Consider the following 11,933-nt stretch of genomic DNA (forward strand, 5'->3'; position numbering starts at 1 on the left):
AAATAAATAAAAAATAAAAAATACGAACAATTACATGAAATCACAAGAAATGACAAATAAAAATTATTTATAATTTTTCCAATTGTATAGACTATAGTCACCATAGGTAAAAATATTCGAACTCTATTCCGCAATAAGGAATTTTAACAAAAATAATTCCCCTCTTCTCTTGACTTGACAAAAAAGAAAACTCTATTTCCTTCTTCTTCTTCCTCTGTATGCTCCGTCGTTACATTCTCCAGAAAGCTTTGAACTCAAAATAGAATAAGTAATAGAAACAGCAAAGGGGATTGAAACGTAAAAAATGAGCAGCATTGGAACTGGTTATGACTTATCGGTGACGACATTCTCGCCGGATGGCAGAGTTTTTCAGATCGAGTACGCCGGAAAAGCAGTAGACAATAGTGGTACTGTTGTTGGAATCAAGTGCAAGGATGGAATCGTACTGGTATTTTGCTTGTTTTGTTTGTTTATTTGCGTTGATGTTAGGGTTTTTGTGTTTAGGGTTTTGAGTTATAGAGTTTTTGGGGAATTTTGAATTTGTAGGGAGTTGAGAAGCTGATTGCGTCGAAAATGATGTTGCCGGGATCTAATCGTCGGATTCACTCCGTTCATCGCCATTCCGGCATGGTAATCGTTTATGCTCAAACTACTGAATACTGATGCTTGTGTTACTGATTTATTACCTAATCTTCCATGTGATATTTGCGTTAATTGATTGAAAACATTATTTAAAATTTTGACATTGGAGGAGGTGATGAGCACCTTTTTTGGTTGACAATGCAACTTCTAGCACAACAGCTACTATACTATGTGTGAGCTCCTTACAGTAGGTTTGGATGGTGGTTTTCCGTTATATGGTATGGCATGGTTAGTAAGAGAAACACGTTTGTTTTGATTGTTTCTTTAATTACATGGTATGATATGGTTTGGTTTCATGGTTTTGTAATCATGAAAACCCTCACTTTTTGAAAGCACCAATTTGGTGGTATCCCATTGTTTACTTATTTTTTTCCCCCAATTATATCCTTAATTTTAAATAATTCTAATTTACCCTTTATACTTTATTAAATGTTACCCTTATATATTTACTACTTTCACCAACGTATTACTCATTCTTCTCTGCAACAATTTTTGAAGCTTCTAGGGATTTTCGTATAATGATTAAGGGCATTTTCGTAAATTTACCAGTTACGATACAGTACCGTACAGTCAAATCAAACGACAAAATTATCATTAAACAATAGAAAACCATACAATGTATCCAAACATGGTATTGTAGGATACTGTACAGTAACATACCGTACCGTACAGTACCGTACATTATGAAACCACGAGAAACCACCATCCAAACAGAGTGTAAGGGTGACATTAGATCAATTCTTCCCATATGTATAAGCCTTGGTGGATATAGTTTGATAATAGGTATCTGTGGGTTAGTTGAAGTGTGAGTAGGCTTGCTTGGACACCACCTTAATTTGAAAGAAACTAAAGGAATTGAACTGTTAGGCTTTATTACTTTTGGACTAGGTCGGCTATATGAATCCTCTACATCCATTCTGCCAAATTTTTGTCCTTTTCATTCCAATACATAATTATTTATCTTTGAAGACAAATTGGGGTTCTCTAAAGTTAGAGATTCTTCAACTCTCCTACTATATTTGTTTGATGATGGTTCCAGTTTAATTTTGTCAAATGTTAGGTTAAGAAGATGAAAGGTTTCCGTATCTATGTTCCTTTAGCATCGGACTAATACTGACGGAAGGTGTAGGCCCTTACATTTTTGTTTTTGAATGGCGTTTGTTCGTGAAAATTAAGTTAAGATGGTTTGTAGTGATAACTGATAAGAGTTGAGTGATGCTACTGTTTAGTAAGTTGTTAGAGGTATAGACTTACAGAAACATCATCAAATGACCCATTGAAGTTGAAAAGGACCAATGGAGCTGGTAAAATTTTGAACCAATGCTCTGTTGGATGATTCTTTGGCGATGGTTCATTCTATTTTACTGATTTTTCTTTATGTACAGGCTGTTGCAGGGCTGGCTGCTGATGGGAGGCAAATTGTTGCCCGTGCAAAGTCTGAAGCAACCAGCTTTGAAAGGTTTGCTTCTTGCACCTTATCTGAAAACATGTGTATGGGCAACTTACATCTTGATATGTGAATTTGGTTTCTACATATGTCTGCTGTAGTTTAGCATCATGGTAGTTCACATCTGACATTTCTAAATCCTTGAACTCCCTACCATTCTATTAAGTCTAGATGTCTTATGTTTTTCTATTGCTGGGACTATATGTCCCCCGTAGATTCCCACTTCACAGGACTTATTTTTTGCAGTTTGTTAACTCCCTGGCCTCCCAATAGTCCCTTATGTAAAGGGATTAGCACAACCTTTTTTGTAAGCTCTAATGTACTACTCATTTGCATCTTCTGGATGCTTTCAATGAAACCTTTTTATTTTATCACAAAAGAAAAAAAAGAACTCCGAACCAACTTTATTATCTCTTATTGGCTTTTAAGTTCTATTTTTTCCATTTTAAATTATTACTAATGTTTTGAAAATGTACATTGATTAAGATCTATCATTTATTGGATAGCTTGACTGTCAAAAGGATTAACTTGCTCTGTTACTAAAAAAGCGAGATACAGACATACAGTGGTATTTAAGTCAATTTATCAGATCCTATTGTTAACAGCTTCCTCCTTGTAAAAATACCAGTTTTGTCATGTGGGATAGTTATTTTTTTTAAACTGGTAATTTTTTGTATTTCTCAGCAATAAAGGCTATGCTGGCCACCTCCAAAAACTGTTACAAGAAAGGAAAAAGATAAACAAATACTTACAAAGAGCCTATGAAGTCCACTAATTGGATATTCTCTTCTATATCCTGTTCTTTACACCAAAAGCCTAGAGTAGTAATTACTTTCCATTTGATCATGTGGGATAGTTATTAACATAGCTCTTTCTTTCATTAGTAAATGGAAAGTCAAAAAATTTTAGAGCCTCATCGTAGAACTCTATATGGTGATAAAATATTTTTTTACACTGCTCAACAGTTGAAAATTGTTGTTGCACATTTTCCTATACCACCACCTTAACTTTTTACTCTTCTATTGACTGGGTTTGTCATTTATAGTGTATATGGTGAACCAATTCCTGTGAAAGAGCTTGCAGAACGTGTTGCTAGTTATGTACATTTATGCACACTTTACTGGTGGCTCAGGTTTGTTGGAATGTCTGTTGCTGTTTTGATACCCTCAACTTCTTTCTTTTACTTGCTTTCTGTACCTGAACTGTTGGAGTATTACTTGTTGTAGGCCTTTCGGATCTGGGGTAATCCTTGGAGGCTATGATAGAGATGGACCTCAACTCTACATGGTTGAGCCATCTGGTGTCTCCTATGTGAGTTGAATCATTGTTTAATTGCTATGTTTTGCACCATGTAGAGGCTATTATATTTTTTTATAAGCTCTGTTTCCTTATTAATTGAACTTATTTTAGTAGTTGATGTGTTCTGTTGTTTGTTGTAGAGGTACTTTGGTGCTGCTATTGGGAAGGGTAGACAAGCTGCTAAAACGTAAGTGTGTAAATCTCTCCTGGACATCCTATATTTCAGATTTGAAACACTCGGCATAGCTTTGTGATGACAATGAATAATTGAATTTGCATTTACTTGCAACTGTCAAAAAGGATTGCACAAAAAATCCAATTTAAAATTTCAGTCATCCTTTCCACAGTGCCATGAATGTTATCCTTGGGGCTGTGCAGTTGGCTTTTGTAGATTTGAAGCTCTGTCCATTATATCCATGAGAAAGTGACTATGTTCTTTATTATATACTCCCCTTTCTCCTAAGAGAATGACAATTTTTGGTGTTGCGAAAAGGTTAAACTGATTAATATCTGTTTTAGTTTTAGACATTGATAAATTTATGCTTAGAAATAAAACTTTCAGATCCAGAAACTACACAGGAAGTTACTACTAACAGGAATGATTGGGCTGAAAACTAGAATTAGAAAATTGCCTTCAAAGAAGTTCTTTGACTTCATTATGATACATAGTATGAAAGTTGATTTCGATGATACATTAATTGTGCTTTCAATGTTCAAGTGATGCTGTTTACCCAGAGTATTATGGTGACAAACACTTTCTCTTGTCTAAAAGTGATGCTTAAATGATTTACATATTTTTCTTGCCAAAGTTTGTCAGGGTGTTGTAATTGAAATTTGGGGACATTTTATTTGAACTCCACAAGGTTTTGACAACAAGGGGAATTTCCTCTCGATTTTCTACTATCATAAAAACACTCATTATCAATGAGAATAACCTGGTCATCATAGGAAGTCACTTAAAAACCCTTGGCGATCATCTTTATATTATTAAACTGGTCCATATGCTTAGGATATATCATCTATTTTCTCTGTCTGGCTTATTAAGCAAGACATATCTATTAACCTATCCACACAAGAAAGAAAGAAAGAGAGAGAGAGAGAGAGAGAGAGAGAGAGAGAGAGAGAGAGAGAGAGATCATCTATTTTCTCTGTCTGGCTTATTAAGCAAGACATATCTATTAACCTATCCACACAAGAAAGAAAGAAAAAGAGAGAGAGAGAGAGAGAGAGAGAGAGAGATGAAAGCATGCTAAATCGTTATTTTTTGCTATTGATTTGTCACAGAGAGAGAGAGAGAGAGAGAGAGAGAGAGATCATCTATTTTCTCTGTCTGGCTTATTAAGCAAGACATATCTATTAACCTATCCACACAAGAAAGAAAGAAAAAGAGAGAGAGAGAGAGAGAGAGAGAGAGAGAGAGAGAGATGAAAGCATGCTAAATCGTTATTTTTTGCTATTGATTTGTCACATCAGGTCTGATAGTAATATAATATCTTGGTGATATTAGAAGAACCAGCTAAATACTTGACTGGTATAGTTAGTACACTTGAAGGAGACCAAGATCAAGTTTTACCTGATTTTGGTCATCTCTGGCACCACATTTTTGATGCACACTGATGTGATTTTGAAATAAAATCTTGGCAGTGAAATTGAGAAGTTGAAGCTCTCTGAAATGACGTGCCGGCAAGGTGTTATTGAGGTAGCTAAAATGTAAGTAATTGTTCTCATTGAACTTTCAATTTGGTTCATGGTAATATATTTTTGTTGGCATTTGACACTGATGCAAACACAAGAACTAGTTGTGTCGTGTGTATATGTTTGGTTTTTTGACATTGAGAAATGCCTGCAAATCAGTTTACATAACATGTTCCAATTCTCCTCAACCTTCGGTTATTTCAATATTTTGGGGCAGTCAATCACTATCTTAGCTTTACAATGAGATTGTTTAGTTGTGAGTGAAAATTCAACCGTCTATAACATTTGGGAGTACCAATTTAGGTCTTGATGAGGTGGTAACTCTAGGCTTATCTGTAGGTTCATAAATTTATAGTTTTATCCAGATAATTTATAGTAGTTGGTGCTGCATGATTTTATTGTGCAACTTTTTGACAAAAAGTTCTGTCTGTTACCAGAATTTACGGAGTACATGATGAGGCAAAGGACAAGGCATTTGAACTGGAAATGAGTTGGGTGTGTGATGAGTCTAACCGACAGCATCAGAAGGTAATTCAGGATCTTTCTTGAGTACACTTTCAATAGGAACTGGTATCTATGTTAAATGCTACTATTGTTTTCTCTGCATTTTCTTACTTTTGCTTGGCGCCTGCCACACAAGCAAGCATAAAGAGATATTAAAAGCAAATACTATCTTTTTTAGCTTAGTTATTTCTTTTGTAATTTTCCATCTTTTATTTTATCTGGGTCATGTATTCATAATGACAATGAATGTTATTTGATGTTGGCTGAAACAAAAGATCCGTTTAGTAACGTGTGATATTTGATGTTGTCATAGGTTCCTGCTGATCTGTTAGAGGAAGCCAAGGCTGCAGCTAAAGCTGCACTTGAAGAGATGGATGCAGATTAGTGGCACAAATTCAACTTTGTTCTCTATTTACTACTTTTATCAACTGAATCAAATTGTCTGCTCTGGCTTTGCCATGTTTGGGATTTGGCACCTGTATGGCGATTGCTTTTAGTGATGAAAGAGATCTCCTGTTGTTTTCACTGTTGACTGTAATTTGTACACGTAATTTTCTTAGATCAAGAGGATAGGTTACATTCATATATGGAGAATTCTCGTTTTTAGCAACTTTTATCTTTGACAAATGGCTGCTGTTCTTTTCATCAATTGAGGGATCCTTGCCTCTTGTTATACTGCTATAGATTTGCTTTGATTGAGTGGAGAATTTCACTAAAATGGCATGTTGATTGTTCATGCCTTGAAAGCAAATTCAATCCAAGTTTGGACTGATGGAGATGAAATGTGTGTATTGATACATTTCCAAAATGATCTCCATTTTTATTAGCTTAAATGGTTCTAGTACATTTTGCTCATGTTTCCAATTAATATTAATGATGAACAATGATGAAATTTTAAGAAATTCACTATAAGCAAGATAGAGCAATGCCAAATTGCCAATGAACAAAAGAATAAAGATTCATTGACTATTTCAACTACACCATGGAGTCTCATAAAGTAATGAATTATATGTCCCATTTACAGATATAGAATGATTTCTTGAGCAGTGTCCAAGTCCATATCCATAGGCAAGTTCAGGGCCAAAAATTAATTCAATTGGTTACTTGTAGAACTATCTTCCAGTATGATCAAATAATCTGAAAGGTTGTCCTATAGCCACAAAATAATGGTCAGAGAAATGCAGGGAGGCTTCAGAGCAGAATGAAAACATAATTCTAACTTGATGTTTTAGTCTCCTTTCCATGATCTTCTTCACGAATATGTCTCTCTAACCTTCTAAGCCAGATATCATAGTCCATACGATACGGCGTTCCACAAAGGCTGTCAACATAATCTGCAAATGCTTTCAAGACTGCAGAAATATCTCCAAGCTTCTGGTGGATTAGCCTTCTTGACCAAGAGGTTTCCCTCCATTGCAATGCCCCTTCAACTGAATCAAGATCAGGCATATGACCACCAGACGAAAAGTAGAGCAGGTAAACCAGAGACTCAGCATCGGAAGCTGAACACAATTTCCCTTCTTGAAGGGCATACGTAGAGGAGAAATGGAGATTCATTGCAGCACGATCCCTCTCTTCTAAAATAGCATGTCCCCAACCAACAAGAACAAAATATGGCTTCCCCACCCCAGGTGTAACAAAAATAACGTTCTCAGGCCTGAGGTCACCATGCCGAATGCCAGCTGAGGCAGCTGCTGAAAGGGCAGATAGGCAGTCATGGCAACAACTTATAGCCTCATCTTTACCAAATTGGCCAACTCTCACCATATCAGCAACGGTGATGCCCACTGAGGTGGTCACTAGAATAGGGGTCCCACACCATCGGTAATCACAATTACCACCATTTCGTCTCCTGCACTGGCCAGGGTGAACTATCCGGCCAGATGCACTCAATTGAGGCAGATATTTGCTAGATAACCCATTTTGCCTCATAATTTTTAATATCTTAGTTTGCCTCTGAACTTGATACCATAGCTTCATATCTTCCCATGCTGGTTCCAGCTGAGAAGGATGCGAACCTACATACAGAAATAAATCCTTGCCTGGATCTTCAACAGGAGATGCAATATAATATGGAATCTCTCCGTCAGTCAGGACTTCGTTGATCTGATAACCCTTCTGCAAGTTTGAGTCTTCTATCAGCAAGACAGAACCAACTTCCAGCTTCATGGACTTTTCAGATACCAACCTGATGGATTCTTCATGCACTTCTACAATTTCAGGTGAAGCACTACGCTGCTCAAGGCGAAATAAACCATTTCCATTCGACCTGTTATCCCACAATTGCCTTTCAATTCTTCTTGCTTGAAGACGAGAACTGTGGTCAGCAGCCAAATCTTCAACCGAGGTCGTTGACATTCCAGCATACTGAGTGATCGAGTGGAAAGTAGCAAACAGTACCTGTAAAGCACCAATATCTCCCCAATTAGCATTTCCAAGTTTGGTCCAGATTCTATCAACGGGGGAGATTGTAATTAAAGCATTATTTTTTATCCATTCAGCAGCGCAACCATAAACATCATTCACATCCATTTCCAACTTGGTTATATCTCCTTCAACTTTCATGACCCCACCATATTGAGAGTCAACTAAAAGAACAAAAACAGAATTCAAACTGAGAGGAATATTGTATTTGCTGAGGCTTCTTGCAAGCAATACACGTAGTGTAAAGAATAAAGCTTCACCTAGAACTGAGAGACAAGGCTTACAGTCATTCTCTACTGTAGCACCGTTTCCAATATCAGGCCTTAGAATAGCAAGTTGCAAAACATCATCCCACTTCCCTTGTGGATGCTTTGGGTTCTTTAGCATTATAGCTGCAGCACAAAGACCTCCAACTCTCCCTTTAGCAATGGCTTTCTCAGCCTGGTGGAATCTCAAGTTTGAATTGTAGATACTAGAAACATAGAAAGGCAGAGGTTCATCCTGACCCCAAAATGACTCCCATAAACCCTTCACACTTGCATATAGAAAATCTTCAAGGGCAAGATAAGCAGTTGCTTCCACAGCACCAGAAGCTGAGCCATGCATCGCTCTAGGCATTCGAATCAGCTGCTGAAATGGAACTCCTTCCAAAGCATAATCAAACTTTTGAAGATCTATCAATTCAAAAGGAACATCAAAGGGAGGTTCCTCTCGTACCTTTTCATACCATGTCTTAAGGTTTTCAATCAGACTTTCACTAGCTACAAACCTACGGAGAAATTCTTTGCGATTTTCGACCCTCCCACCGAAAGAAATACTAGACTTTTTTGTCCCAGATTCCACGGATTCTCGATCTGGGGATCCACCTGTCAATTTAGTGCAGATAATCAGAAGCTGATGGTTAGGCGTGTTTACAGGATTATACTGATAAGAATCTTCTTACAATGCTTAAAAAAAGGATGCATTCAATATAGTTTATACTATACACATTCCTTGCCTATTTCAAGACAATAATAGGCTCAATTTCAATAAGAGAGAAAGAAGGTTATTATGGTTATCAGTGCAAGAAATGTTACTGAACAGAGAAAAATATGAACAATTATCAACTATTCATTCATCCAAGAATAAGTCAAAAGCAAAAAACATCAATATGGGAGGAGGACATTTGGGAAACACCGATTTTAGGAGCAACTTATTAAAGATGAAAAGCACAAAACAATGAGAAGGCTAATGAATTCAATTATATCAAACAGCAACTAAAATTACTTATTTCAGCATCAAGTCAATACTAGGGGCATCAAGGTGCTAAGCCATACTATGAAAGTGAGAGAGGGTGGTGGAGATGAGGATGAGGAGGGGTGTGTATGTTTTTGAGGAACCAGTTCGGATTCATGCCGGGGCAATCAGCTATGGATGTCATCCACCTTGTGAGACTGGTGGAGTGGTATAGAGAGAGGAAGAGGGATTTGCATATGGTGTTGATTGACCCAGGGAAGGCTTATGACAAAATCCCAAGGAAGGTTCTATGGAGATGTTGGAGACTAGAGGTGTACTTGTGGCGTACACTAAGGCGATTGAGGACGTAAGATGGAGCCAAGACCCTAGGGTCAGGACAGTGGGAGGAGAAAGCCAATCAATATACCTCTCAGCCAAATTTAATTGGGTTTGTTATAATAATTCTCTGTAATCACTACACTCCTTTCGGGATTTCGAGAAGAATAATTCAACAAAGTTTCCCTGTTTCCAAAGCAAGAAGAATTTCAAGAGCTGCATACTCTGAGATTAAGATCGAAAACTCAACTTCAGTCAAGATCAATCTTTTCTTCTTTTTCTCTTTCAATAAGTGGATCAAACCATAATTTTTATACCATTCCATTGTAAAGCTACAAAAGTCACCAAATATTACCCAACAAAAGCTAGCTATTGAGGTGGAGCACAAAGCTATATAAGCCCCACATCAGCTCCCTACTAAATCGATGTGGGACTCAAGTCCTATGCCTTGCAATAGGAACATAACAAATCACCACGCTCTGCATCCGTCAACCATTTCTAGGCCTGGGCCAACAATACAATATCATATCACCGTCCAAGGCACAATGAGCATGAAGGGCAGTGGATAGCTCTGATACCATTGATACAACCCAGGGAAAACCATATCCCCAAAAGCTAGCTATTAAAGTGGGAGAGCCCCACATCAGCACCCCATTAAACCAATGTGGGACTCCGGTCCCATACCTTGCAATAGGATCATAACACAAAGAGGTTAAGAAAAGCCCCAATTCAGGAATTAGCTTTTGTTCCTTTCCTACCAGGAGTCTACAATAACAACAACAACAACATGCCTAGTAAAATCCCACAAGCGTAGTCTAGGGAAGATAGAGTGTATACCAAACTGTTTTCAGAGGAAACTCGGCTCCCTTCCCACAGGGAGTCTACATTCAGTAAAACCCAGAAACCCAAAATCAGAGAACTCACAAAAATTATCACTAAAATCACAACTCAACAACAGTTAACCATCACAAAAATTCAGAAATATCCCCATTCCAAGATTAACATCTATTCCTTCCTTAAACACACAAAAAACTACATTCAGTCCAAACCCATATTCACAAACTAAAAATACAAGACATCACCAACTGTCAACCATTAAAAAGATCATCAAAAAAAAAATTAAAAAATTCAGGGATTGACATTTATTACTTCAACATGAAGTCAATTTTCAGTCAAAAAAATTAAAGCCGAAGTCAAATAGTACACAAAAATTAAATGTTTCAACAAGAGAGAAGAATTTAATACCTTCCATTACGAAGAAAAAGAAAGAAACTTTAAATGAAATGCTCTTCAGATCATCAGCCTTCAAAAAATTCTTCCATTTTACAGTTTTCTCTCTCTGATGATGTTTTCTTTTCTGTGAGATACAATAAATAGGAGTATTTGCTTATTTAAGAAGTTTTTCAATAAATTTCATTTTTACTCTTTGGTCTCGAAATAAATGTCACTTCAAAATTAAAAATGATCCCAAAATAAATGTCATTTTAAAATTTTAAGACAAATTTATATTATTTTCAACTTTATCCTTTGGGATCATTTGGTGCGCACAACAAAATTAGATATCTCGGATTTAATTTTGGTATATCCATTTTATCCCATCTAATTTAAAATTATAATCTCATGATAATTTAGTATGTGCACCAAACGACTCTTTACGTCTCATCTTCGTTCAATTCTCTTTTTTTATTAAATAGACATAATTTAGTGGACTACATATTATATTTATTAATTTTTTTAATAAATACAATTTTTACTAAAATGATACTTATTTTAGAACGGAAAGAATAGTTCGTAAAAGTGGTTCTTTGTATACTACCTTTGACTCTATTGATAATTAATGTACCAAATGAAGATTTTTTGATCAGATACGTGATAAATGATAAGTGCGGAAAAAATTTGTAGTCAACTATGAGTCAATTGATGTCCATTTGGTCAAAAATTGAATCTGATAGTGTTAATCCACATGAAAATTTAAGGTCTCCATACAATCGTCATTTCAATATCGTCTAATTCTTAAATATTAGGAATTTCATTTCATCACATCGACAATCATGAATCATTATTCATCGAATACTCACTATTATTATTCACCATCAATCAACCTAATTAATAAAAATATAAACTATTTTCTCCTTTTCATTAGTTGTTTGCTTGATTATTTACTTCGTTATTTCTTATATTATTTTCGTTATCTTTATATTATTAATTACTAATTGAATTTGATTTAATCTCACACACTAAATCTTCGAAGGTTAAGTTGTAGTTTTTGTTTCTGAGAGAAATGGAAGGAGTTACGATGATGGAGCTCCTTTTGTCTTTAAAAAATAGGCGACTTCGCCTTCAAACTGACAATAAAATCAAGCTAATATGT

At 36.1% G+C, this 11,933-nt stretch overlaps 2 protein-coding genes across 3 annotated transcripts; one reads left to right on the plus strand and one right to left on the minus strand.

Annotated features, from left to right (window-relative positions):
• The first annotated feature begins 164 nt into the window (after window positions 1–164).
• Window positions 165–6,268, plus strand: LOC129876061 (proteasome subunit alpha type-3-like). Its single transcript, XM_055951367.1, has 9 exons — window positions 165–448; window positions 547–630; window positions 2,028–2,101; window positions 3,135–3,221; window positions 3,316–3,400; window positions 3,529–3,575; window positions 5,033–5,098; window positions 5,521–5,611; window positions 5,901–6,268. Exons 1-9 carry the CDS (start codon window positions 305–307, stop codon window positions 5,970–5,972), a joined length of 750 nt encoding a protein of 249 aa, XP_055807342.1. The 5' UTR covers window positions 165–304; the 3' UTR covers window positions 5,973–6,268.
• Window positions 6,269–6,527: 259 nt separating this feature from the next.
• On the minus strand, window positions 6,528–10,976 carry LOC129876060 (uncharacterized). 2 transcript variants are annotated; one of them, XM_055951366.1, is made up of 3 exons: window positions 10,808–10,976; window positions 8,272–8,877; window positions 6,528–8,175 (listed from the first exon to the last, which is right to left on the minus strand). In XM_055951366.1, exons 1-3 carry the CDS (start codon window positions 10,812–10,814, stop codon window positions 6,803–6,805), a joined length of 1,986 nt encoding a protein of 661 aa, XP_055807341.1. In that variant the 5' UTR covers window positions 10,815–10,976; the 3' UTR covers window positions 6,528–6,802. The 2 variants fall into 2 exon arrangements, with proteins under 2 accessions (XP_055807341.1, XP_055807340.1); XM_055951365.1 differs by having other exon boundaries at window positions 6,528–8,877.
• Between the last annotated feature and the right edge of the window lie 957 nt (window positions 10,977–11,933).

This window comes from Solanum dulcamara, chromosome 12 (genome assembly GCF_947179165.1).
Source record: "Solanum dulcamara chromosome 12, daSolDulc1.2, whole genome shotgun sequence".
Classification (NCBI taxonomy): Eukaryota; Viridiplantae; Streptophyta; class Magnoliopsida; order Solanales; family Solanaceae; genus Solanum; species Solanum dulcamara.

Excerpts from the sequence above, each read along its gene's own strand:
- LOC129876061 (XM_055951367.1), top strand. The coding sequence starts at position 305 with ATGAGCAGCATTGGAACTGGTTATGACTTATCGGTGACGACATTCTCG. Across the intron at positions 449-546 it reads GCAAGGATGGAATCGTACTG|GGAGTTGAGAAGCTGATTGC; the intron begins GTATTTTGCTTG and ends TTGAATTTGTAG. Across the intron at positions 3,576-5,032 it reads GGTAGACAAGCTGCTAAAAC|TGAAATTGAGAAGTTGAAGC; the intron begins GTAAGTGTGTAA and ends AAATCTTGGCAG.